This window comes from Sus scrofa, chromosome 1 (assembly GCF_000003025.6).
Source record: "Sus scrofa isolate TJ Tabasco breed Duroc chromosome 1, Sscrofa11.1, whole genome shotgun sequence".
NCBI classification, from domain to species: Eukaryota; Metazoa; Chordata; class Mammalia; order Artiodactyla; family Suidae; genus Sus; species Sus scrofa.
This window is the reverse complement of record NC_010443.5, coordinates 82020695-82044322: the sequence shown is the minus strand read 5'-3', so window position 1 is coordinate 82044322 and position 23628 is coordinate 82020695. Positions and strand designations below refer to the sequence as shown.

The window sequence follows — 23628 nt, the reverse complement described above, 5'->3', positions numbered from 1 at the left end:
TGAATGCTAAATGTCAGTAATATGTTAAATTTTGTAAGTAATTCCTATAGCATTTAGCCTAAGGAAGTGGATTTCTAACCCACATGGCCTTGCTTGTGAAGCACAGTGGGACCCTGACAGTAATTTGCCAGGAAGAGCAGAGTAAGCCTAGAATATAGAGAAACTCGATTTAGGGGCCTCTGGATGGTAGCAAGGTAGCCAAGGGGCATGTTGAACTAAACTCTGGTGCAGCTTGGAGTCCATGTTCCAGGTGTTTGATCAGGTGCCTTTGGAGCGGCATTTGCATTATGAAGCAAAATTAATTATTTACAGGTGGGAGGAAAGAGAAAGGATGTACTTCATATTAATTAAGCCCAGAGTGTGTGCCAAGCCCTTTACATATTTTACTTCACTAGATCTTCAAAACTCACATTACATCCCCATTTTACAGATTGTAGAAGCAGTATTTGGATAGGAAAGTTACTCGGTTCAAGATTAACTACTCGTTAAGTTAAATGGTAGACCCAAGAATAGAATCCAGGAGTTCCTGCCATGGCACAGTGGGTTAAGAATCTGACTGCATGGGTTTGATCCCTGGCCTCGCTCAGTGGGTTAAGGATCTGGTGTTGCCATGAGCTGTGGTGTAGGTCACAGACATGGCTCGGATCTGGCGCTTCTGTAGCTGTGGTATAGGCTGGCAGCTGTAGCTCCAATTCAACCTCTAGCCTGGGAACCTCCATATACCTCAGGAGTGGCCCTAAAAAGCAAAAAAAAAAAAAAAAAAAAAAAAGAATTCAACTGCAGCAGCTCAGGTTGCTGCAGAGGTATAAGTAGTTTAATTCCCAACCCAGCACAGTGGGCTAAAGGATCTGACGTTGCTGCAGTTGTGGCTCAGATTCAATCCCTGGCCCAGGAACCTCCATATGCCATGGGTATGGCCATTAAAAAAAAATGGAATCCTATCTAAATTCAGAATTGTTTTTACTTCTTCCTGGTGAGGGGAAGCATTGTGCTTGTCTTTCCCCCTCTTATTTCTTTTTTTCGGCTGCCCTGAGGGATCCGGGCCAGGGGTCACATCTAAGCTACAGTTGCAAGCTATGCTGCAGCTGCAGCCTGGTCCTTTAACACTCTGTGCCAAGCAAGGGATCAAACCTGTGACCTGGTGCTGCAAAGATACTGCTGAATCCCACTGCACCACAGCGGTAACTCCAAAATCACTGTGCTTTTAAAGAAATTCACCAACTTTGCAATGAGAACACAGCCAGGAGAAAGTGCTATAGTGAGTAGACCTACTCTGAGTTAGACAGAAGGGCATTTGGGATAGGCATCTAAATGTAAAGTATGAAATAATAAATCTTAAAAGAAAACATGGATGAATCCCTTTGTGACCTGAAAAAGGTAAAGACTTTCCAACTATGATTTGAAAACAAGAAGCAAAAGAAGAAAAGATAGATCATTTTGGCCATGCAAAGCTTAAAAGGAAAAAAAAAAACTTTTGCATAGGGAAAAAAAAAAAGAATGCAAGTAAACATGAGCAAACTGGGGAAAAATATTTGTATCATATATCTTGAATACAGTTAGACTTACTGTAACATACAAAAGGCTCATAAAATTTAAGAAAAAGATCAAAATCTCATTGGAAAAATGACCAAATGACAAACAAGAGAGTTAACAAGAAAGAAAAAGAAAGAAAGAGAAAGAAAGAAAAGCAAACATCCTTCATTCAAAATTCTCATCTCTATTTATTTTAAAAGAAATTTAAATATACAAATAATCTAACATCCAGATCAGTACAAATCCCAAGTATGACAAACACTCTAGGGAAAGCTGTAGAGAAACTGGAGGCACACTCTTAAAATGCTGTTGGGGGTGCAGAGTAGTACAAATCTTATGAGATAGAGTTTGGCAACATCCAACAAATTTTATAGACATTTTCTATTTTGACCCAGTAATATCACTTATAGTAATCTACCTCAAAGATACATTTCCACAAACACAAAACAATATATGCATATGGTTATTTATGATGGTGTGATTTGTAATATGATTCTGACATTGCGCCGTATGAACCACGTAAATGTTCAAATATTTAAAACTAAACATCAGTCAGAAATAAATACTGAAATGAAATGCTATGTTTGGAATTTGATTCAATACAAATGAACAAACAGGTCACTATGTTCCAAAAAAGAATAAGATAAATCTCTAGAAATTAATCTTAAAATGGAGATGAGTGATTTACCTGAAAGAGAGTTCAAAATAACAGTCAAGGAGACTTCACTACTCCACTTTTAATAATGGATAGATCAACAAGACAGAAAATCAGTAAGGAAACACTGGACTTAAACTACGCATTAGATCAGATGAACCTAACAGACATATACAGAACACTCTATCTAATAGCAGAAGAATACACTTTCTTTTTAAGCCTATATGGAATATTCCTCAGCACCTATCATATGTTAGGTCACAAAACAAGCCTTAAAAAACTTAAGAAGACTGAAATCATAGCAAGCATCTTTTCTAATCACATCAGTATGAAATAAGAAATAAATTACAAGGAAAAAACTGGAAAATTCGCAAATACGTGGAGATTAAAGAAGATGCTCCTAAATAACCAATGTATCAAAAGTTAAAATCAAAAGGGAAATTAAAAAAATCTTGAGACAAATGAAAATGGAAACACAACATACCAAACATATGGGATGCAGCTAAGTTCAAGCAATAAATACCTACGTCAAGAAAGAAGATCTCAAAGCTAACTTTACACCTCAAGGAACTAGAAAAAAAGAGGAACTAACCAAGACCAAAGTCCATAGACGGAAAATACTAAAGACACAATGAATAAATGAAATAGGTTAAAAAGACAATAGAAAAGATTAATAAAACTAAGAATTGGTTTTTGAAAAGATAAAACAAAATTAGCTTTAGCTAGACTAAGAAAAAAAAAAGACTGAATTAAATAAAATTAGAAATGAAAGAGGAGCCATTACAATTGATAACAGAATACTAAGGATATAAGAAATTACTATGAACAATTATATACCAATAAATTAGATAACCTAGAAGAAATAAATTACTAGAAATATACAACCCACCAAAACTAAATCATAAAGAAATAGAAAATCTGAACAGACTAATTACTAGTAAGAAGATTTCATCACTAATAAAAAAATAAATAATGGTCCCTCCAAAGATGTCCACTCCTAAATCCCAGAATCTATGAATATACAATCTTCCATAAGAAAAGAGACTTTGCAAATGTGACTAAACTAAGGACCGTGTGGTGGGGGGGCAGGGGGAGATTATCTGGGTGAACTCAATCTAAGCACATGGGTCCATAAAAGCAAAGAACCTTTCCTGATTGTGGCCAAAGGGAGATATGACTATTAAGGAAAAATCAGAGAGATGAAATGGTGCTGGCTTTGAAGATGAAGGAAGGTAGCCAAGAGCAAAATAATGCATGTGACCTCTAGAAACCAGAAAAAACCAAGGAAATAAATTCTGACCTAGAACATCCAAAAAGGAATGTAGTCCTACCAACAACTTAATTTTAGCCCATTGAGACTTGTGTGAGACTTGTAACCTATGAAATTCCAAGTCTGTATTGTTTTAAGTCACTAAGTTGGTGGTAATTTGTTACAGCAACAACAGAAAATTAACATAAAACTCCACTCTTACACATTATCTAGGACTTAAAGGTTTAAGGAAATCCCAGATAGGAAAGAAGAGGCCCCAAAGAACCAAATGATAAATGTGCTTTAGGGAAATTAATCACAGAGATAGAAGAAATTTTCAAAACAAAAAGGAGCTCTTGAAAATGAAGAACAAGACATGAGGAAGACAAGATTAACAGAAAAGCTAACAGAAAGTTGAAGAAATCTCAGGAAGGCAGAAAATGAGACAATAAAATAGAAAAGAGGGGAGGAAAGAAAAGAAATTAGAGGACTGGTCCAAGAGGCTCAACATCTGAATAAAAAAAAAAAGAACTGAAAAAGAAAACAAAGAAAAACAAAGGGCCAAAAAAATTCAAATATATCTATAAAATGTCCTAGAACTACAGGGGATGAGTTTCCAGGCTGAAAGGGTCCATTGAGTGCACAGAACATGTATGAAAACAGACACATCCCAAACCAAGAACCACCACCCTGCAATTTCATAACATGAAGAAATGACATGAAGATCCCAAAAGCTTTAAAGAGAAAAATCAGTTTTGTTCAAACCAAAATGAAATGACATGAAGAAAGATCCCAAAAGCTTTAGAGAGAAAAATCAGTTTTGTTCAAACCAGCAAGAGTCAGAATGGGACCAGACATCTCACCAGCACAGGAGAAGCTAGTAGACAATGGAACAATGCCTCCAAAACTCAAGACAATTTCCAGACTATAATTCCATACCTAGCCAAGTTACCATTTAAGCACCAGAGTTGAATAACCACACGCATACACCCAAGGTTTCACATGTTACCTCTCATGAATACCTCCTCTGGAAACCAGTGGAGAATTTCTCTACCCAAATTAGGATATATACCAAAGACAACATGAGATTCATAGCTCAGGGGATCCACCACAAGAGAGAAAAGGAGAAAAAGTCAACAGCTATACAGCAGATCTAGACCATATAGCATAGATCTACCATAGACCTAGATCATAGCCAGTTAAAGGCTCTGGTAGTTATCTCTTCAAGAGGATGAACTGTTTAGAATGTCATTAAGAACATCTTGTTTGAATGGATTAAAAGATTTACATAACTGAGTGAGAGTCTGGTTGGTAGCTAATGATTAACATATAGAAAACTAAGCAAATAAAACAAAAAGGCTGTTAACAACCCTAGAGAAAACAAAAATTGTATACAAATTAAAAGTAATCATATGAAATGGTTCAGCTGTCGACAGCTTTTGCCCCGTTAAAATCTGCAAACACAATATTCATTCAATTAAAATCACAATATATCTATCTTGGAAGGATGGAGGGACAAGAAGTTTGTATGTGCTGGTGGTGGATGGTATGCGTGAGAGGTGGATGAGTATATACAGCAACAAGGTAAGGGATGCCAAACAACCACCTGAAGCTAGGAGCCTGGAAAGAGAGTTTTTCTTCAAAGACTCCAGAAAGAACCAACCCTGCTGATCCCTTGATTTCAGATTTCTAGCTTCCAGGACTGTGAGATAACCAACTTGTTAGTTTTAAGCCACCTTATCTAGGGTATTTTGTTATAGCTGCCCTAGCAGTAATACACTAACTTCAAAGACTCTGACTTGCCATCATGGCCATCTGGTATTCACCATCTTCCTGCTGTTGCTGAACATGTGGGCACTCCCATTTATTTCAATGCAATCCTCTAATATTTTGACACTACCATGCATGCAAAAGGGCGAAGAATTACCTGTGATATCGACTTAAAAAGTGAGGGATGGGTGTTCCCATTGTGGCTCAGTGGTAATGAACCCAACAGTTATCCATGAGGATGCTGGTTTGATCCCTGGCATTGCTCAGTGGGTTAAGGATCTGGTTGGTGTTGCCGTGAGCTGTGGTGTAGGTGGCAGATGTGGCCGGATCCCATGTTGCTGTGGCTGTGGTTTAGGCCAGCAGCTGCAGCTCTGATTTGACCCCTAGCCTGGGAACTTCCCTATGCCACAGGTGCGGCTCAAATAAGCAAAAAATAAAAATGTTTTAAAGATGTAAAAATTTTAAAAAAGCAAGGGACACTTTAAATTGGCAAAAACCATACTCAAATTGCTAAATCTTGCCACCCTGAGGGTATGAAAATATCAAAACCAAAATGAGGCCAACCTTAAGGTGCTAGGATACACGAAACAATATTTTACTTTCTATTATGGTTTTCTCAGTAAGGTTAATATTTACACAAGATTCCCACTTTTTTAATGCTTTATCAGAATTTTTCTCTTTTACAATATGCTTTTTTCAAGATTTTGCTGAGGTTGCCTTTTTAAAACAGTGAATGAACTGTGGTTGACTTTATTCTGGGTGCCAACTGGAAATAATGGGCTGCAGAATTTATTCCACTCAGCCCTGGAAACCTGAAATACAGACATTAATCACAGACTTGCACTGTTTCCTAATGAAAAAAAGATGCTTCCTAATATATTTTAGGAACAAGGACTCTACACACTAGAATTATGGAATAAAGAGGCCACCTCAAAGAGTTAAGCAGTCCCTGGAGGTATTCAAGAAGAGGGTATTAAAAAGGGACTCTCTGAAGAGGAATCATGTATTTATCAGAATGTTCAGCCGAGTTTTCAAATTATAAATTGCAAGCTATTAATAGATTGTGGAATGAATATAATGGGTTGTGACCAGTACATTTTTAGTAGAATTTAATGACACGCAATAGAATGGAAAATAGCATAGAGCAAAGTGTGATTTAAAAGCAGGGGCTGATCCCTGCAACTTCGACTTATATATTGATATCTGCAGAGAAAAAGTTATGTGTATATTGGGTTGTGATGTAAACTTTATTTCTTACTGTGGGTCAAGGTCAAGAAAAAGTATGAAAGTTCTGTCTTAAAGGTAAATGTACCACCAAATAGGCAACCCATCAGATGCATCCTGCAGGCCCAGAGGACCCAGGCCCAGAGCCTGCTTCAGCGTGGGAAGCTAGGTTGAGACCTGCCTTTCACAAAGCACTTTCCAGCAGAGGATCTGGAACCAGCCATAAGGGAAACTCCATCATGAGATCATCACGAAAGGACCCAGACCATCAGAGACGATCAGAACGTTCAAAGAGGGCAGAAGATGGTGTGTGACAGAGGCAGATGTGAAACATCAAATGGGTCCACACTCTGCATTTGAGGATGAAAAATAACTTATCACTGTGTAGAGAAACAACAAGAAAACATTTCTCATTCCCCCAAACAATTTGTTTAGCTTTGAAGCCATTTATTTTCAAGAGAGATAATGAAATAATGCCTGAACAGCACCCTGTTAATAAATAAACATTGGTTTTATTTCCTGTTCTAGGAACACAGTTTTAAAGTGGAAGAAGTTGGTTTAGGATTTTTCTTTGTGAACCATAAAAATCTGGAGGTTGGGCTATTTGCCATAAAACAATTAATGAAGCAAGTGGATTTAGATTAAAGTACAAGCCAAACTTGTAAGCTATCTTCAACATGCCATGGGCATGAAACACTTCCCCAAGTATGAGATGTAGAATTGTCTGTTGTACTGAAAATACAAGTTGACCCCACCCCAAAGGGTGAATGCAAATCACATCTTCTTTAACCAAGTGACAGGCTATGGCAGAAAAGCAAAGAGCAAAAGAGTCAAACTGGCTTTAATAATACTTTAAAATCTTTCCCATGTCAACAGGTTCTCCAAAGAAAGTAAAATGGTAAACTCCACATGGTTTTTCAAAATTACAGCAAAAGTTTAGGACAGGAAGATAATAAAGTTAATATAAAATTTTAGCAGTATGTGTGGATTTATTCTTATCTTTTTTTTCCTTAGATTTTTTTCCCCTTAGAATAGTGAACTTCCTATAAATGAATCACAGAAAGAACTCAAAATGCTCATTTGTTAAAAGTTCAAAATTGCCATCCACATCTCATCAAGATTCTTTTTTTTTTCCCCCTTAAACTTCAGAAGCATAATTCACTCAAGCTGATGCTTTCCTCTAGGAGCACTGCTTGCATGTCTCCTTCTGGCTTCATATCCAGAAAGTGATTTGAGGACACCCAAGTGGCTGTGATGTCCTATGAACACTTTCTCTTTTCTTCTCATTCTCCTTGCTGTTATTCATTCATTTATTAGGGTAAGCCTACTTTAATTAAATCTGACCTTCTTTGAACTTCCCTTCTACATTTTCCTATCATCAACAGAAACTATGTTGTCACACTTGAAAGTAGATTTTATTTATTTTTTAGCTCTTTTTTCTATTATAGTTGATTTACTTGAAAACATATTTTATATTGGGTAAATCTTTTTTTTTTTTCCTATGACAACATTTTTTTAAGTTACAGTTCACGTCCGGCAAACAGGAGGTAGCTAAAAATACTGCTTGAGACATGCAACCTCAACATCGCCTTTTGAGTCCACAGGCACTTTAAAAACGCTGTAGATCCCAAACCAAACTCTTTAGTAGCATTCCCCCACAGTTCCATGAGTTATGAATTGCACTGAAAGACCCCACCATCCTCTCCATAAAGACAGTTCTTTGTCCCTTGATCCTCAAATATAACTGTCAAGTCTTATACATGCTAATTCTCAAATCATTCTCAGAGCCCCTCTTCCAGGCTCTCATCTGGATAAACACAAGAAGCCTAACTGGTCCTCCTGGTTTGACCTCTGCAATCTACTCTCCACATGTGATCAGAGAGTCTTCCTAAAACACAAACCTGCCACGTGGTAAAACCAGCTGCCATTGTGCGTCTCCTGATGAGAAGACAGCCACCACCTCAGCTTAGGTCAAAGTGATCAAAACCGTGTTGGAAGAGAAACCTGGGCACCCTGCTGTCAGTGTGTAGGAAATATCAAAGGTGGGGGGCCTCGCTGGGCTGCATCTTGATCCTGCAGTCAACACCATCTAGACTGCAGGAATCTGAGCAGGTCAAAGGGCCCAGGTTCCTTCACAGATAAGTTGTAACAAAAATAAAGAATGGAAGAGAAACTTTGGATGAAAAAAAAAAAAAAAGACTTGAAAGACATTTAAAAAAATGGGCAAGACTAAACTTGCACCTAGGGATTTAGGGATGCACACTTGCATGAACTATAAAGAAACACAAGGGCGTGATTGATGACTCTGGGTAGTTTTTGTAGGGACAGAGGGAGCTGTTATTGGGAGTGGGCCCCCGAGGGGCTTTCCAGGTGGCTGGCAAAGTTCTATTTCTGGAGCTGTGCTGTGGTTACCAGGGCGTTTCCATTAAAATACTTTACCAAGCCACACATTTGTTCATAGGGAGTCTTACTTATATTTAACAATGAAGTTCACACACACATCTGATGACATTGTTGCCTTGTTAAAATCCTTCAACAGCCCCATCATTCTTGCAAAGAAAAGTCCAAGCTCCTTCACATGGTGGACAAGGCTCTCTACTCAAAGCCTTAATGCTTGCTTGTATTCTCCCTATTAAACTTTCAGTTCCTCAAAAGCACTCTGCTTCCTTATGTCATGGCCTCTGAACATCAGTTACTTCTGCTTGGAACAATCAAACATGCTCTCTTTCTCCTTCATCTGGCTGATTCCTATTTGTCCTTCAGGCCCCAGGAGGAAAAAGCCTTCCCAACTCTCCAATGTTGGCTGAGGTACCTCTCCGTCATCCCATCACAGGCTGTACTTTCTCAATCTCAGCACTGATCATCTGCATTAGTATTGTCTATGAGTCCATACTTTCCAGAGATGAACAACTCTAGGCAAGATGTATAACTTGCCCTTCAAATTTTTATATCCCAATACCTAGCACAATGCCTAGAACAGAATAAGCACACAATACACTTATACAAACTGAATATGTGCACACATTTATTTACAGATGAAAATGGCCTTTATTGGCATCAATGTACAAGAACACAAAATAAAAGCAAATAAAGATAAAAATCATAACTAACACCTTATGCCAGTTACTGTCTCATTAATTCACTTAATACTCTAAACACTATGAGGTCAGTATTATATTTATCACCAATTTACAGCTGCAGAAACCAAGCCATCAAGAAGCCAAGTAACAAGTTCCAGTCACATGGCTCATAAATGGGATTAGAAAACCGGCAATCTGGCTCCACAGTCCTTGATCTTAATTCCAGTAAAAGTATCACCTCCCACCACTCATGTCACTACTATTCATTTCAAATATAGAAGCAGGTGGCTTTAAAATGAATAAAAACCAAATTCAATGGGGGTTAGCTGACAGGGAGCACCCATGAATACTGCATACAAGTTAAGATGATGGACACTGAAATTCAAGAGATTGGGGAGGACAAATACCAGGTGCAGGAGGAACTAAGAACAGGTGATCTATGTATGGAGACTATGGTGAACTATGCATGGAGATGTCAAAACCTGAATATCTCCTGCCAGGGTCCAAGTGGGTCAAAGGTACAACACCTCTATGATGACAGGTTGACAACAGGTACGTCTTCAGAGTGAAAGCGAAGCCAGACAAATATGAACAACCCATAGCACACAAGGCACCAAATAAAATTCAAAGTTGTACACCGATTTGTGACTTCTGCTCTTGGTAAGCTTAGACCACCAATCTAAACAGGATCATTCACTCATTCAAATAATTCATGGTGTCTTGGTGGTCAGTCCACCATGGTGGCTCTCAGGACACAAAGGCACAACATGATAATGGTGCTACTTTCTCTCCATCAGCTTCTGTGCCAGTGGAGGAGGCAAACAGATGATAGAATTCGCAGAATTAGAGAACAGGCAAAACATCCTGTAAAAGCTTTGCATGGATTCCTTGGCACACTGGAACCACACTGGCCAGGGGTGGGGTAGAAGTTGGAATCTATGAGGTTGCTACAAAGAAGTTTTTCTGGGCTGAATCGTGAAGGCATATACACTCTTGATCTGAGAGCCATGTAAGTAACCACGTTACCACTGCAGACCAACCAGTCACATGAAAAATAATACCTGTGAGAATTGAGAGAGATAAGTGGCTAGAGAAAATGCTATGGAGGAAGGAGAAGTTAAACAGTTAAATGGGATCCTGAAGTCTGGGTAGGGTTGGAGGAAAGGAAGGATGGAAAAGGGCAGATGAGCCTGAAGCAGAAAGCTCAGCTTAGGGCTGGTCTGTAAACTTCTTAGCATCCAGACTCAGGGCAGAGTTGAAAATGCCAGTACACATGGACCATGTGGACCACTGGGAATGGACATCAATGCCTATAGGGACAAAGCTTAAAACACTCCAATTATAGTGTTTTAAGGAAACACTAGGAAATAAAAACGCTTCAAGAATCCATAAGCTCTGGATGGGGGCTGAGGCTGCCTTTTCTTTTTTGGCCTTTCCTGGCCAAACCACTGCCACAGCTGTGACCAGAACCACAGCAGTGATAGTACCAGATCCTCAACTTGCTAAGCCACCAAGGAACTCCTGACCTTTTTCTCTTTTTTTAAAAAACCACTTCTTCTTCCTGAAGGGCTCACCCACATGCAACAATGACACCACCATCAATGGAAAATGCATTCATGGAGTACTAAGAGTGAAGCACTGAATAAAAGGGAAGGAGGCGAAAAACAGCTGGAGGTAAGTAAGGAGTAACTGCCACAGAACAGAGAAAGTGGAAGGTGATGAATGCATAAAAATTAACAGGTGTGGCCAGGACCTAAAAATTATACTAATAAATATATGCCAAGATATTTTCCAAGGGGATCTATGAGCTCTTGTAATGATAATCAGGCCGTGGGCTTTGAAATTCATCTGTCTACATAGTTGGTGATGTCAACAAAGTGACACAGACAAAGTGGAGAGAAGAAAAGTCACATAAAACAGTGAACTCTCTTCTCTCCTCTATATTCCCTCTATCACCTGGGCATCACTGTGCAGCCACTTGCCCAAAATAAAAACCAAGACCTGTGCTTTATACCTCCCTTCCCTTCATTATTTAAATTTTAGAACATGGGAGACTCGTTAAAAGGGCAGGTTCTTTGGCCTACCCCGAATGATTGTGATTCACTGAGTCTGGGCCAGGCCCAAGAATCTGTCTTTTTAAGAATATCCATGAGTCTGGTGAAAGAATCATACTTTGAAATATAGTGTCCCATATCCAATCAATCTCTGTGGCGATTCTGTCCTAAGTATCTCTTCATCCCTTCTTCCTCCCACTCTCACTGGCTTAACTGTGGTCTTCATTTCCTCCCTAGACTAATATCATAAGCTTCCACCTAGCTCCATGGCTGATTCCTCTCCTCCAAGGCATCCACACACAAAGCTTCTAAACCACAGGCTTATGTGGGATAAACAATGATCTGGCCCTTGACTATGGCTCCTCCTGCTATCCTTAGCCCACATGTTGACACTGGAGGGAAAAAAAAAAAAAAAAAAAAAAAAGGAATGATTGTTGAGAGAGACTGTGTTAAATATGGCTAAAATATGTTCCCTTGACGGATGCGGCAGAAGGAGATGAAATAGAAAGCTATTCTGAAGATAACTAAGGTAAAAAGAACTACCTAGCTTTACAAGAGACTCCACGGACATGCTCATGTCATTTCTGTTCTCCAGGAGTTATAAATATCTATCTATATAGCATCAGGAAGAACTTAACGCCAGCAAGCCCTGACATCTTAAGTGGTATTAGAACTGAATACGTATTTCACTTAATAGATAAAAGCCACCTTTAAAAAAACAATGATAAAACTGGGAGATCCCATTGTGGTGCAGGAGAAACCAATCCGACTAATACCATGAGACTGTGGGTTTGATCCTTGGCCTCGCTTATGGGCTAAGGATCGCCTGAGCTGTGGTGTAGGTCGCAGATAAGGCTTGGACCCTGCATTGCTGTGCCTGTGGCCTAGGATGGCAGCTACATCTATGACTGGACCCCTAGCCTGGGAACCTCCATATGCCATGGGTGCGGCCCTAAAAAGCAAAAAAAAAAAAAAAAAGCCCTTTACAGCATAGGGAACTATATCCAATCTCTTGGGATAGAACATGATGGAAGATAGTATGAGAAAAAGAATGAATGTATATGTATGACTGGGTTACTATGCTGTAGAAATTGGCATAACACTATAAATCAACTAGACTTTAAGAAAATAAAAGAAAAATAATAATAAAGCATAATTGAAATAGATATAGACATATATGCAGCACTTGCAATGAAGATTTTCTCTCAGGATAGAGGACAAGGAATGCACAAAATTTAAACAACGTGTCTGGCAAGTTTTTAATGTTAGAAAAAATATAAGAGCCAGATTGTAAAGACTGTGTGGAACTCACCATATTTGTATCTTTGTACACATGGGGCAAGGGGCACAGACTTAGAACCCCATCAGAAACTGGATGAGGATTCCTCTGACCTTATGCACAGCTCTTTCAGATGACTCTGAAATCCCATGTTGAAGTTTTTATTAAAAAGGCAATAAATGACACTCAAAGGCTGAGGCAGGCAAGAGCATTACTCAACACAGAGACAGTTGAGAGTTGTACCAATACTGAATGTCAGAATCACAAAAAGATCCCACAAAAAAAAAAAAAAAACCTTTGGATTTCTTTTCAATTAGTGGTGTCTTGCAAATTTGTTGACAGAAAGAAGCATTACTAAAAGTTTCCTCACCCGCACTTGAAGTAGATGGAGAACAGTTTGCTGGTTGTGTATGAAAACCCACTGAGATGCTGAGCTAACTCGCACAATCTGACTTGGCCTCTCCCAAAGCACCTGTTGCTTCCTGCCTTGGGTCACCTGACACCAATCCTTACCCTATATCTTCATCTGGAAGGATGCTGGCAACAACCTGCCTAAGTGGCGTTCAAGAAGGGATTTCCCTTCGGCTAGGTTCCTAAAACATGTGTTTCTGTTCATTTCAAAGAATCTGATCCTCCCCCCAAAGCCTTGCTGTCATCAGTTTGAGCCTTCTGTTTCCCAGGATCTGCAGCACAGTACAAGCAGTCACTTTCTTTAGATCACAGGATGAAAGGAACAGAGAGAAAAAAAAGGCAGAAAAGGGAGGCAGAAAGGCAGAAGCAAGGGAAAGCATGAAAGAGAAAAAGCCAGGGGAATTGGGGACTGTATTTTCTGAGAGGCAGCATTTGTTTCACAAGTCCACTGGGTTTGTTTCCTTGAATCCAATGGATTCCAGGTGTGCTCAGGGCTACACCTCCCGGTCTTTTCTACTGTAAGGTCAGGAGAGGAAAACCTGATCTTTTTACTTATGGTGCTATGGCTCCACATGTTGGGGCCCAGCTACATCCTCCCCCTCTTTGATTCCTAGCCTTAATGTGCAACTTAAAGAAGTAAAAAGCCTGTGAAACAGCTGTAGGAAACTGCATTTGGAGCCCAGCAGGCTATGCTGAGAAAAGCAGGCACGCTCTTCATTTCGGAATACACAGGACTGAAACTGATTGGTGCATTTTGTTATGCCAGGGGCTTTTCTTTCTCCTTTCTTTCCTCTTTATTATTTTGTTCATATTTTATTTTGCAAATACACCCTCAGATCTCACTCTTCGGAAGTTTGCAATCCACAGGCAAGGATTTAATACACAGTCTGGTGCAAATAAAATTACCATTACTTCCCTGTCCAAAAGTTCAACTTTCTTTGTTTCTCTTACCAGTTCTGAATTCCTGCAGCTGATTGGCACCAAGGCAAGAGTGAAGTAATTTCTCTCCTTGGTGATTTATTTTCTGATAATAAGTACGCAAAAATACAATAAAGAAGGGGGGGAAGAATGATACAAAATAAACACTTCTCAAAAACACAACTCCAGAGTGAGAGTGGGTAAAATGGAATACTGCGTATGAAGAAACTTGAATGAAAATGAACATTTTAGTAAAACTGTGTAGACACAGTGCTAAGGGCTTTACATCCATCATCTCATTTAATCCTGGAACAAAATGGCTTGTAGGGGAAGAATCATCCTCAATGTACAGATGAAGAAACTGAGGTTCACAGAGGTTTTAAAAAAACCTGCCAAAGGACATAAGGCTAATAAAACAGAAGAATTAAGATGCAAGTGCAGCTCTTATCCAAGGACCAGTATGTTGGGCCCCTTCCCCAGGCTTTACAATGTTTAGAAGCAAGCCTGGAAAAGCCCCATTGCCCAGAAATGTATACGGGCTAATCACATGCTGTCAATACATCTTGAACAGCAAACTCTGTCACTATCCTATCTTAAGCCTCTGCTCAATGTATTCACCTCTCCATAGTAAATGAAGTATGGTCCTCTTACTTGTACTGTTCTTAAGTGGTTCAAGGCCAGTAGTGTTTTCTAATAATCACTTCAGTGAGTTTTTAAATTTGCTTTGTTTTTAGCTATAGAAGATCACTATAAGGTCTGGCAGAGCAGTGGAGCATTAAGTTCACCACCACCCATCTATCATGAGCTCACTGAGATACACAATGATCACAGAGGCTGCCAGAGAGAAATAATTTCATTTCTCTACATATGCAAAATTCTATTGAAGGACTAGGCTAGACTAGGGGAAAGAAAGTGGCCTGGGGCAAAACCATATGCCCACCCTGGTTGTAGAGAACTTCACTTTGGAGAGCCTCCATCTAGGGATGCTAAAGGGCTCAGCATTCATTCCCTGGGCAGAAATCTACCTGATACCATGCTAAGTAGTGGAGGGTACATGCATGAGCAAAACAGCCCTGGTCCTGCCCTCAGTCTAGTCTGGAATAAAAAAAACCCAGGAGAAATTTCTTTCTGATCATTAAGATAAGAGTAGTACCCCTACAGAGTAAAGGATCTGTTTTTAGGAGTTCCCTCTACTTGATTAATCTAAAAATGTCTTTGCCGGGAGTTCCCGTCGTGGCTCAGTGGTTAATGAATCTGACTAGGAACCATGAGGTTTGATCCCTGGCCTTGCTCAGTGGGTTAAGGATCCGGCATTGCCGTGAGCTGGGATGCAGGTCACAGACGCGGCTCGGATCCCACGTTGCTGTGACTGTGGCGTAGGCCATCAGCTACAGCTCTGATTAGACCCCTAGCCTGGGAACTGCCATGTGCCACAGGAGCTGCCCTAGAAAGGCAAAAAGACAAAAAGACCAACAAAAAACCAAAAAAAAAAGAATCTGTTTTTAATCCCATGGACACTCTCTATACTTCAAAACAAACAAACAGCCTACTTTCATTGCTATTACAACAAAACAAAACAACCCTTAGGAGTTCCTTTTGTGACTCAGTAGGTTAAGAATCCCACTAGTATCCATGAGGAAGAGGGTTCGATCCCTGGCCTCACTCAGTGGGTTAAGGATCTGGCGTTGCCATGAACTGTGGCATAGGTAGCAGATGCAGCTTAAATCTGGCATTGCTGTGGCTGTGGTGTAGGCCAGCAGCTGCAACTCCGAATCAGCCCCTAGCCTGGGAACTTGCATATGCCACAGATGCAGCCCTAAAAAGAAAGGAAAAAAAAAAGAAACCTCAGGGCCCCTATGTGGCCCACTTATGGGATGTAAGATGCATATCAGCAACTGTTTCAGTGCTAGTCCAGCTGATGTCCCTAACCTTTTTTCTTTTTCTTTCCTACTTTCTTTCTCAGCTACTCATGTGAATACTGCATGTTGTTTTCTTAATCTTTTGGGAGAAAGGTATATCAGAAAAAAGGTATAAATAAGTAGATAAAATATATAAACAAATGAAAAATTTAGGACAGTAGAGCAATGTGAAGTTGACTCCAAAAACTCCAAAGATTAGCTTTTTGGAAATCTTTTTAAATCTCTACTAAGAACTATTTTTATTATTTTCCTACCTTAAAGCTAAGCTCCTGGAGGGAAAAAAAAAGTGCTGGAGAATTTTTAGTTATTTGGAATCCAATAGAGTTCTTAACTATGTAAGGACTGAATGCAGAAAACAACCATTTATATATGAGAGTACCCTCATGTGCCAACTGACATACAGAGAACTTGCTCTAATGACTAGGTGATAGGGTATTTAAAAATGAATTTAAGTATAATAAAATGCATTTTCTATCGTTACCTGCTCCAGACTTATGAACTCAGCTCATTAAACTTTCTCCAATGTATAAATTAGTTCTAATAAAGCTTCTACATGACAGAGAGCCAACTATAACCTAAATTGTAGCTTTTATTGGGAAGATGAGATATAGAGTGGAAAAAAAGACATAATTGGTGATGCTGAAAATAATTTGCCATTTTATTTATTATTTTTATTATTACTATTATTTCATTTTTTTGCTTTTCTTTCTTTTCCTTTCCTGTGGCATGTGGAAGTTCCCAGGCTAGGGGTCAAATCAGAGCTACAGCCGCTGGCCTATGCCACAGCCACAGCAACTTGGGATCCAAGCTGTGTCTGTGACCTACACTATAGCTCACAGCAATGCCGGATCCTTAACTCACTAAGCAAGGCCAGGGATCGAATCTGCATCCTCATGGATGCTAGTCAGATTCATTAACTGCTCACTGAGCCAGGAAGAGAACTCCTGAAATTTTATATATAGGTTAAAATAATATCCTTTTAAATTACTGTTATTTTTACTGTAATATGACATTAACAGAAGGTGGAAGAACAAAGAAGCGAGAGAGCTTCTGAGAGAGAATGTGGACATCACTGCAAAAGGAGATATGTCTCATGTTTCTATGGTACCCAATCGTCTGGGTACTTGTTGACACATAGTGTTATAATGTTAAAAGAGGAAAGTTTTTCATGTTACTCTTTTTTAATCACCACCATCATCATTATCAAGCTATGAGATTCCTTTCTATTTTGTGGTACATTATATCAGATGGATACCATAAGATCAGTAAATAATTAGATAATATTCGCCATTTAATTTTTCCAACAGCCCTAGATTCTTAAATAAGTGACTCTATAGATGTGACCTTTTAGCTCTTTATTTACAAAATACTCAAATGAAATGAACCACATTAATAAATCTGTATGCATGTGTATCTCAGATGTATTTCTTTTTAATATCAGACAAAAGACATATCCTTGTTACTCTCCCCTAAGCCATCTTGGTTGCTGTTACCACCAGATTCTTATATGCTAAGAAAAAGGGCCCAGGGGAGTATCGCTGAGAGTTTTAATGGAAACAAGCCAAAAGGAACATGTTATGAGTTAAACAGATGTTCTAGTTTTGAGAGGAATTTGAACAAAGATAAGTAAAATCTCCAAATAAATCCCAAACAAATACTATTTCCTTAGAGCCTACATATACCAAATTATAAACTAAACAGTGTCTAAGTACTAAGCAAATATCAACAAGAATGATTATCAATATTGTCATTATTCTTATTTCCTGAAGGTTTACTGTGTGACAGGAATTGTGCTAAGTATTTTACACTATCTCATTTAATCCTCAAAATTTTAAGTAAGTTAACAATAAAAACTAATGAACATCCTATTAAGTGATCCTTATACTTAATTCTGAGCAGAGGATATAGTCCCATCTTAGGTTTCAAATACCCAGTGTTAGCAGTCTTTACCCTAGGTGCAAATTTTAAATTTACTAGGCAATCTTTTCATCACTGAATCCCTAGGACCTAGCATAGTGCATGACACATAACACATGCTCAGTAAATTGTTTGTTAATTGAATAAGTAAATGAATTTAGTCACTGGTTTTCAAAAGAGTAGAAAGGAGCCTCACAAAATATGGCAAATGCATTGAGGCTGATGAAACCATTTTTAAAATTTCACAATAGTAATTGTTGATCTCTTTTACACATAACAGTAAGTCTTTTATTTTGCCCTGAAACCAAACATATGTAAACTATATCCTAAGACAATGACAATACCCACAGTACATTTCTCTGGGCATAGTAGGGACATATACATGACATAATTGATTTAAATAGGGATGGTTGAACTATGAAAACATTTAGCAGTGTTTCAAATTGTCAAAAAGTGATTTGATTATGTTCAACTACAATTTAATAAAAATTTCAGAGTCTAGGGGCTGGGTGTAGTAGCTCTTAAAAAGTTAAAGCTTCCATAAAATCATTTAAAAGTACAACCTGGTAACAGTACTTGCCAAGACAAAACGTTTCAATAGCTCGACTTTTTATGCTAGGATCACTTCTGGAACAAGAAACCAGGTCAAGGTAAATTCTCAATTTCTGACCTTCAGCTTCAAAGAGGTCAAGAGAAAGAAGTTAACTATTCAGCTCTATTAAATCACAGACTAACTTCTGGGTTACTGGATAGTGGCAGAGTTATAATTCTGTTTATCAATACTGCCATGAATAAAGTACTAGTCCTCTAGTAAATTTCTACACACGTCCAATAACCAGTATTTCTGAACTTGTAGAAACTACGAAAATAATAATTTTATTTATTTTCCTTCTTTTATCATAGGGGTCTAATCCTCGCTAGTGACAGCATTCATTCAAGTTGGTATTTATATGCCTGGATATTTTTCTTTCTTTCTTTCTTTTTTGCTTTTTTTTTTTTTTTTTGTCTTCTTGCCTTTTCTAGGGCCACACCCGCAGCATATGGAGGTTCCCAGGCTAGGGGTCCAATACAAGCTGTAGCCACTGGCCTACGCCACAGCCACAGCAACTCCAGATTCTTAACCCACTGAGCAAGGCCAGGGATTGAATCTGCATCCTCATGGATGCTAGTCAGACTCGTTAACCACTGAGCCACAATGGGAACTCCTTCATCAGTATCTTAATCTGTCAAATTTTACTTATCTACCTAAAACAAAACAAAACAAAACAAAACTTTAAAAATACCCTTATAGACACATTTGATAATGGAAACCTACAGTTCAGATATTCAATTTTCACACTTCTTTTATTTCTTGATGTAGAATTTTGGTGTAATATTTCTTTTAGGAATAGCATGAGGTGAGTCAAGAACAGAATCTATGGCAAACCTGGCTCAGCTTTGCAACAAACCAAATGAAATGGTTTTCAACCTTTTCAATCTAAATTATTATAAGCTTCAAAATGATTATACATATCTAATGATAACCCCTAAAAAAATAAGCTCTGATATGGATTTAAGGCCAACTCTTCCATAATTTTTTCAATTAAGAAATTCCAGAAAATCCTTCAAGCCCCATAAGCAAACATTCTTTACCATACTGGCAGAAACTGGAAAAGAATTAAATTTATTTACCATATGGCAGAATTCAAGATGCTTGCAAGCTACACTCCTATATCATATATGTGAGATATAATTCATCACAAAATGAGAAGCATTCTCTGATTTTTATAAGCATTTAAAAATGAACTCTCAAATTTCCTGCTGTGGCACAGCAGGTTAAGAATCCAGCATTGTCTCTGCAACAACTCAGTTTTGATCCCTGGCCCAGAACAGTAGGTTAAGGATCTGGCACTGTCACAACTGTGGTGTAGGTTGCAGCTGCAGCTAGGATTCACTCTCTGGCCAGAGAACTTCCATATGCCATGGGTACAGCCAAAAAAAAACAAAAAGAAAAGAAAAGAAAAAAAAAAGAGCTCTCTCCAACTCCATGACAAGTATCAGCTCATGGAATTTTAAGAGGATATTCCAAATATCCTTGCAATTTTTTTAGTGTAACTGGACCATGAATGTGTATTAAAACATAGATTTAATAAGAATACCCACAGAATCCCTAGTTTAGTTAATCCATCCCATAACTTTCAGAAACAGGTAGAGACAATAATTATAAACAAGTAAAATAAATTTAGCTAATTAAGAAGGGGCAGGAAGTTCGTGCTCAAATCTTGAAACTTCTGAAAGGAAATTATGACATAATTAGAATTCCTCACATAATTATACTACTTGATGTTGGTTTTCCTACAGGTTTGGGCAATTTGCTGGTTATTGGATAAGATCTTAAACAAGATAAACGTCAATCGCCAGTTAATCCTATCCATTTACTTTAGTTCCTAACTGTCCAAAAATGCCGATAAATTTTAATTGGTTGAGATCTCTTGATGGCAAAAGGTTTTACCCACTTGAGGCTCAAACTGAACCTAAGGCCAGATGGTGGTAATACCTGTCTGAGGTCACTTGGTGGTTAAACAAGGAAGGAAGAAATCTTAACAATCAAGATGATGCTATTTACTCAATAGAGCAAATTATTTTTCCTTTGGTTAGGTTATGTCTAAATATTTTCCTCCTAACTTTAAACATGGAAGTTACTAGGTCTTTTGCAACCAGGGACCATTCATAAGCCACTGACCACAAGGCCACTAACAGTTAGTAACCCCTCTCCTTTCATTCTCTCTCTCTCATACACACACACACACCCAGACACACACACGATGGGAAAATCTGGCCTCTGAGGTTTCATCTGACTATGCATTCATTTCTCGCCAGGGCACAGTTAATGCAGTAAGAAGAAAAAGACAAAAATCTACCAACTAGGCTGCGCTGCCATCCTCTCCATGTAGTCTTTGGCCATATCACGCGCTTCAATGTTGTCAGGATACAGCACGCAGAACATTGCCAAGGCCCCCAGGTTGTTGCCGTAAATCTCATTCCAGCGGGCGCTGTACTCTTTGGGATCCCAGGGAGGGAGGTACTCCAGGGGGCTGGACAGCATGGTGCGCACGGCCTCAGTGAGGCGCTCGGCAATGTGCTCGTGTGAGCTGGCGGCCCTGAGCTGCAGCTCGGCCACCTCCGCCCTGGAGAAGAAGAGCATGGGGTGGCTGTCGTAGTTGGCGTTGGTGAAGGGGATCATGACTTTCGGGTTCTCGTCGGTGACGTAGGCGGATGCTAGGCAAAACAAATATATGAAAAACACACTGGGAGCCCCCCGTGTGTGAGTCCTCATCGTGGCATCAGATCTCTCAATCTCCAAGGCAGCCAAACCATCTTCGAAAGATCCTACAGGAGGGAAAAGAGAAGCCTATGTCAACCAGGGGGCCGTGGTGAAGGAGGAACCTTATGGCAGGTAGAGACCTGGCTTAGAAGGAAAACCGACCTGGATTACTATGAAAATTAAACCTACGAGTGGAGAGCTTTCAGAAATAAAACAAAATTTTGAACTTGGACGAAACTTACTCAAACCTAACCGTTTCATTAATTAATTACACATGCTACCTCGGACACGTATTCATTGTGGAAAACAGAACTCTGAACTTGGGAACAACGGTATTCTTAGCTCATGTAGGGAAGAAAAACTCTCCTGGCATTCTTCTCACATTTTTCTCACATAAAAATTTTCGATTTTATGGTATTTTTGGATGTTAACATGAAAACCACAATAACCAAAAGCTGGTGTTGAAATGTCGTCTGGGAATCGGAATGAATGCTAGGAAAAAAATAATGAAAATCTGGAGTTACTGTGGTGGCTCAGCAGAAACAAAGACGACTAGTATCCATGAGGATATGGGTTCGATCCCTGGCCTCACTCAGTGGGTTAAGGATCCGGCATTGCCCTGAGCTGTGGTTTAGGTTGCAGACACAGCTCGGATCCCGTGCGGCTGCGACTGTGGTGTAGGCCAGTGGCTACAGCTCCAATTGGACCCTTGGCTTGGGAACTTCCATGGGCTGGTGAGGTCCTAAAAGGCAAAAAAGAAAATCTTCTTTCTTAATACAGCTTCCTTCACTCTCAATTCTCCCTTCTCTCTAACACCCTCCATTCTGAACCAGGGATTAGGATCAAGGCATCTATAAGAATGGGAGCAGACAAAATATTGGGGAAGGCTAAATATCCTGTGTCAGCAGAAGGTGGGGAGGAGGAAGACAAAAGCAGGGTGAACATCTGCTAAGCCCATGTGTCCTCTGGACTGTCATCTGCAGGCGTTCCGGGCAAGATCAGACACAGGACTGCTGGGACTAGAGACTGACATGCCTTCATTCAGAAAATAAAATCCAGAATTAAAAGGCTGAAAGAACACGTGTGCATTTTCCCCTTATGATCTGATACTACTGTCTGTTTTTTCATTTTGCATGTGGGATTCTGGTGTCATTCAGTAAGTGAGACATTTAAACCAAGCTCACATATTTCCTTAACTACTTAACTTTCTTGAAAATCTTTCTTTTCAGTGGCGGCTCTGCTCACAAGTTAAAAGAATGTCTTTTAAATGTAGGAACATTTAAAAAAAAAAAAAAAAAAAAAGAAAGAAAAAAAAAAAAAAAAAAACCTCAGCCTCGTCTGTGTCCCACATCTGGGATAAAGCAGGCATAAAATCCCCCAGAGGAAAGTCAGGCAATTCTTAAAATTCTTTAGAGGGGAAAGGTTATAGAAAGCAGACCAGAAAAAGACAGTTTTATGTAAATAATGAACAGTAGTTTTCAATTATTAAAGGGAGAAACTGATGGCGAAAAATCAATCTCCCCAGCTGAATGCAAACTCTTTTTCCAAGGAAAATCTGCCTCATCACATTCAGAAGAAAGAAAACTAAGGATTTAACACAAATTGAAGAACAATCCACATTCTCAATTTGGTGTATGTCCAAGAGAAAGGCAAGATAGTGTCACTTGCATATGTGGCCACAAACTGTACTATTATTTATATTTCTGAACGTGCTTTAGCTTTAGACTATATAAAACTCGGTGGCAGTGATTTTGTGAAGCATTTTAGATTTCCTTCAAGAGCAGAACTTGTGGGGAATAAAAAAATTAATACAGCCATGCTCAATAAAATATATAAAATAGAAATAACGCTTGGACTCTACCCATATTATGTCTAGCACCCAAATCTTCCAGGCAGTTGGCTGGACCCTTCAAGGTCAGAGACCCAGCCAAAAGCAATAGTCTTCTGTGGTTATGTCTGAAGAGGGGTGCGGTCTCTGGCAACAGTGACATGGCTGGGTCTGAAGTAATACACAGGCCCCACCACCCCAACCCCAGGGTTTATTTTTTGCTCTTTTCAGAGAACACGTATGCCAATTTTTTTTTTTTTTAAGCCTACATCTATTAAATCCCCCAAGGCCTAAGACTGGATTCGGCCATCAGTGTAATTGGCACTGTGGAGGTTTTAGACACCCAGGGTGAGGGTGGCTTGGAAGTTTCTCCTTTAATTGACTCCTGTATGCCTAGAGTTGAAGATTTTCTCTCAACTGCTAGTCTTTGAACGTGTTGCTCAAGTTCTAGGTGGTTGGCAGTGGCCTGGATTATGGAGGGATGGCT

General features: G+C 39.2%; 1 protein-coding gene across 5 annotated transcripts in view; it reads right to left on the bottom strand.

The window, feature by feature from the left end:
* Positions 1 to 23628, bottom strand: part of DSE (dermatan sulfate epimerase) — a 66954-nt gene that overhangs the window by 19525 nt on the left and 23801 nt on the right. For 3 of the 5 annotated variants that reach the window (XM_005659399.3, XM_021091551.1, XM_021091554.1), the window contains exon 2: positions 20910 to 21378. The exons of 1 other annotated variant lie outside the window; for it this stretch is intronic. In XM_005659399.3, coding sequence (XP_005659456.2) covers positions 20910 to 21325 — 416 coding nt within the window. In that variant the 5' untranslated portion in view covers positions 21326 to 21378. Of the gene's footprint in view, positions 1 to 20909; positions 21379 to 23628 lie in introns of those variants that run through there. One more of the 5 variants, XM_021091561.1, reaches the window with a different exon arrangement.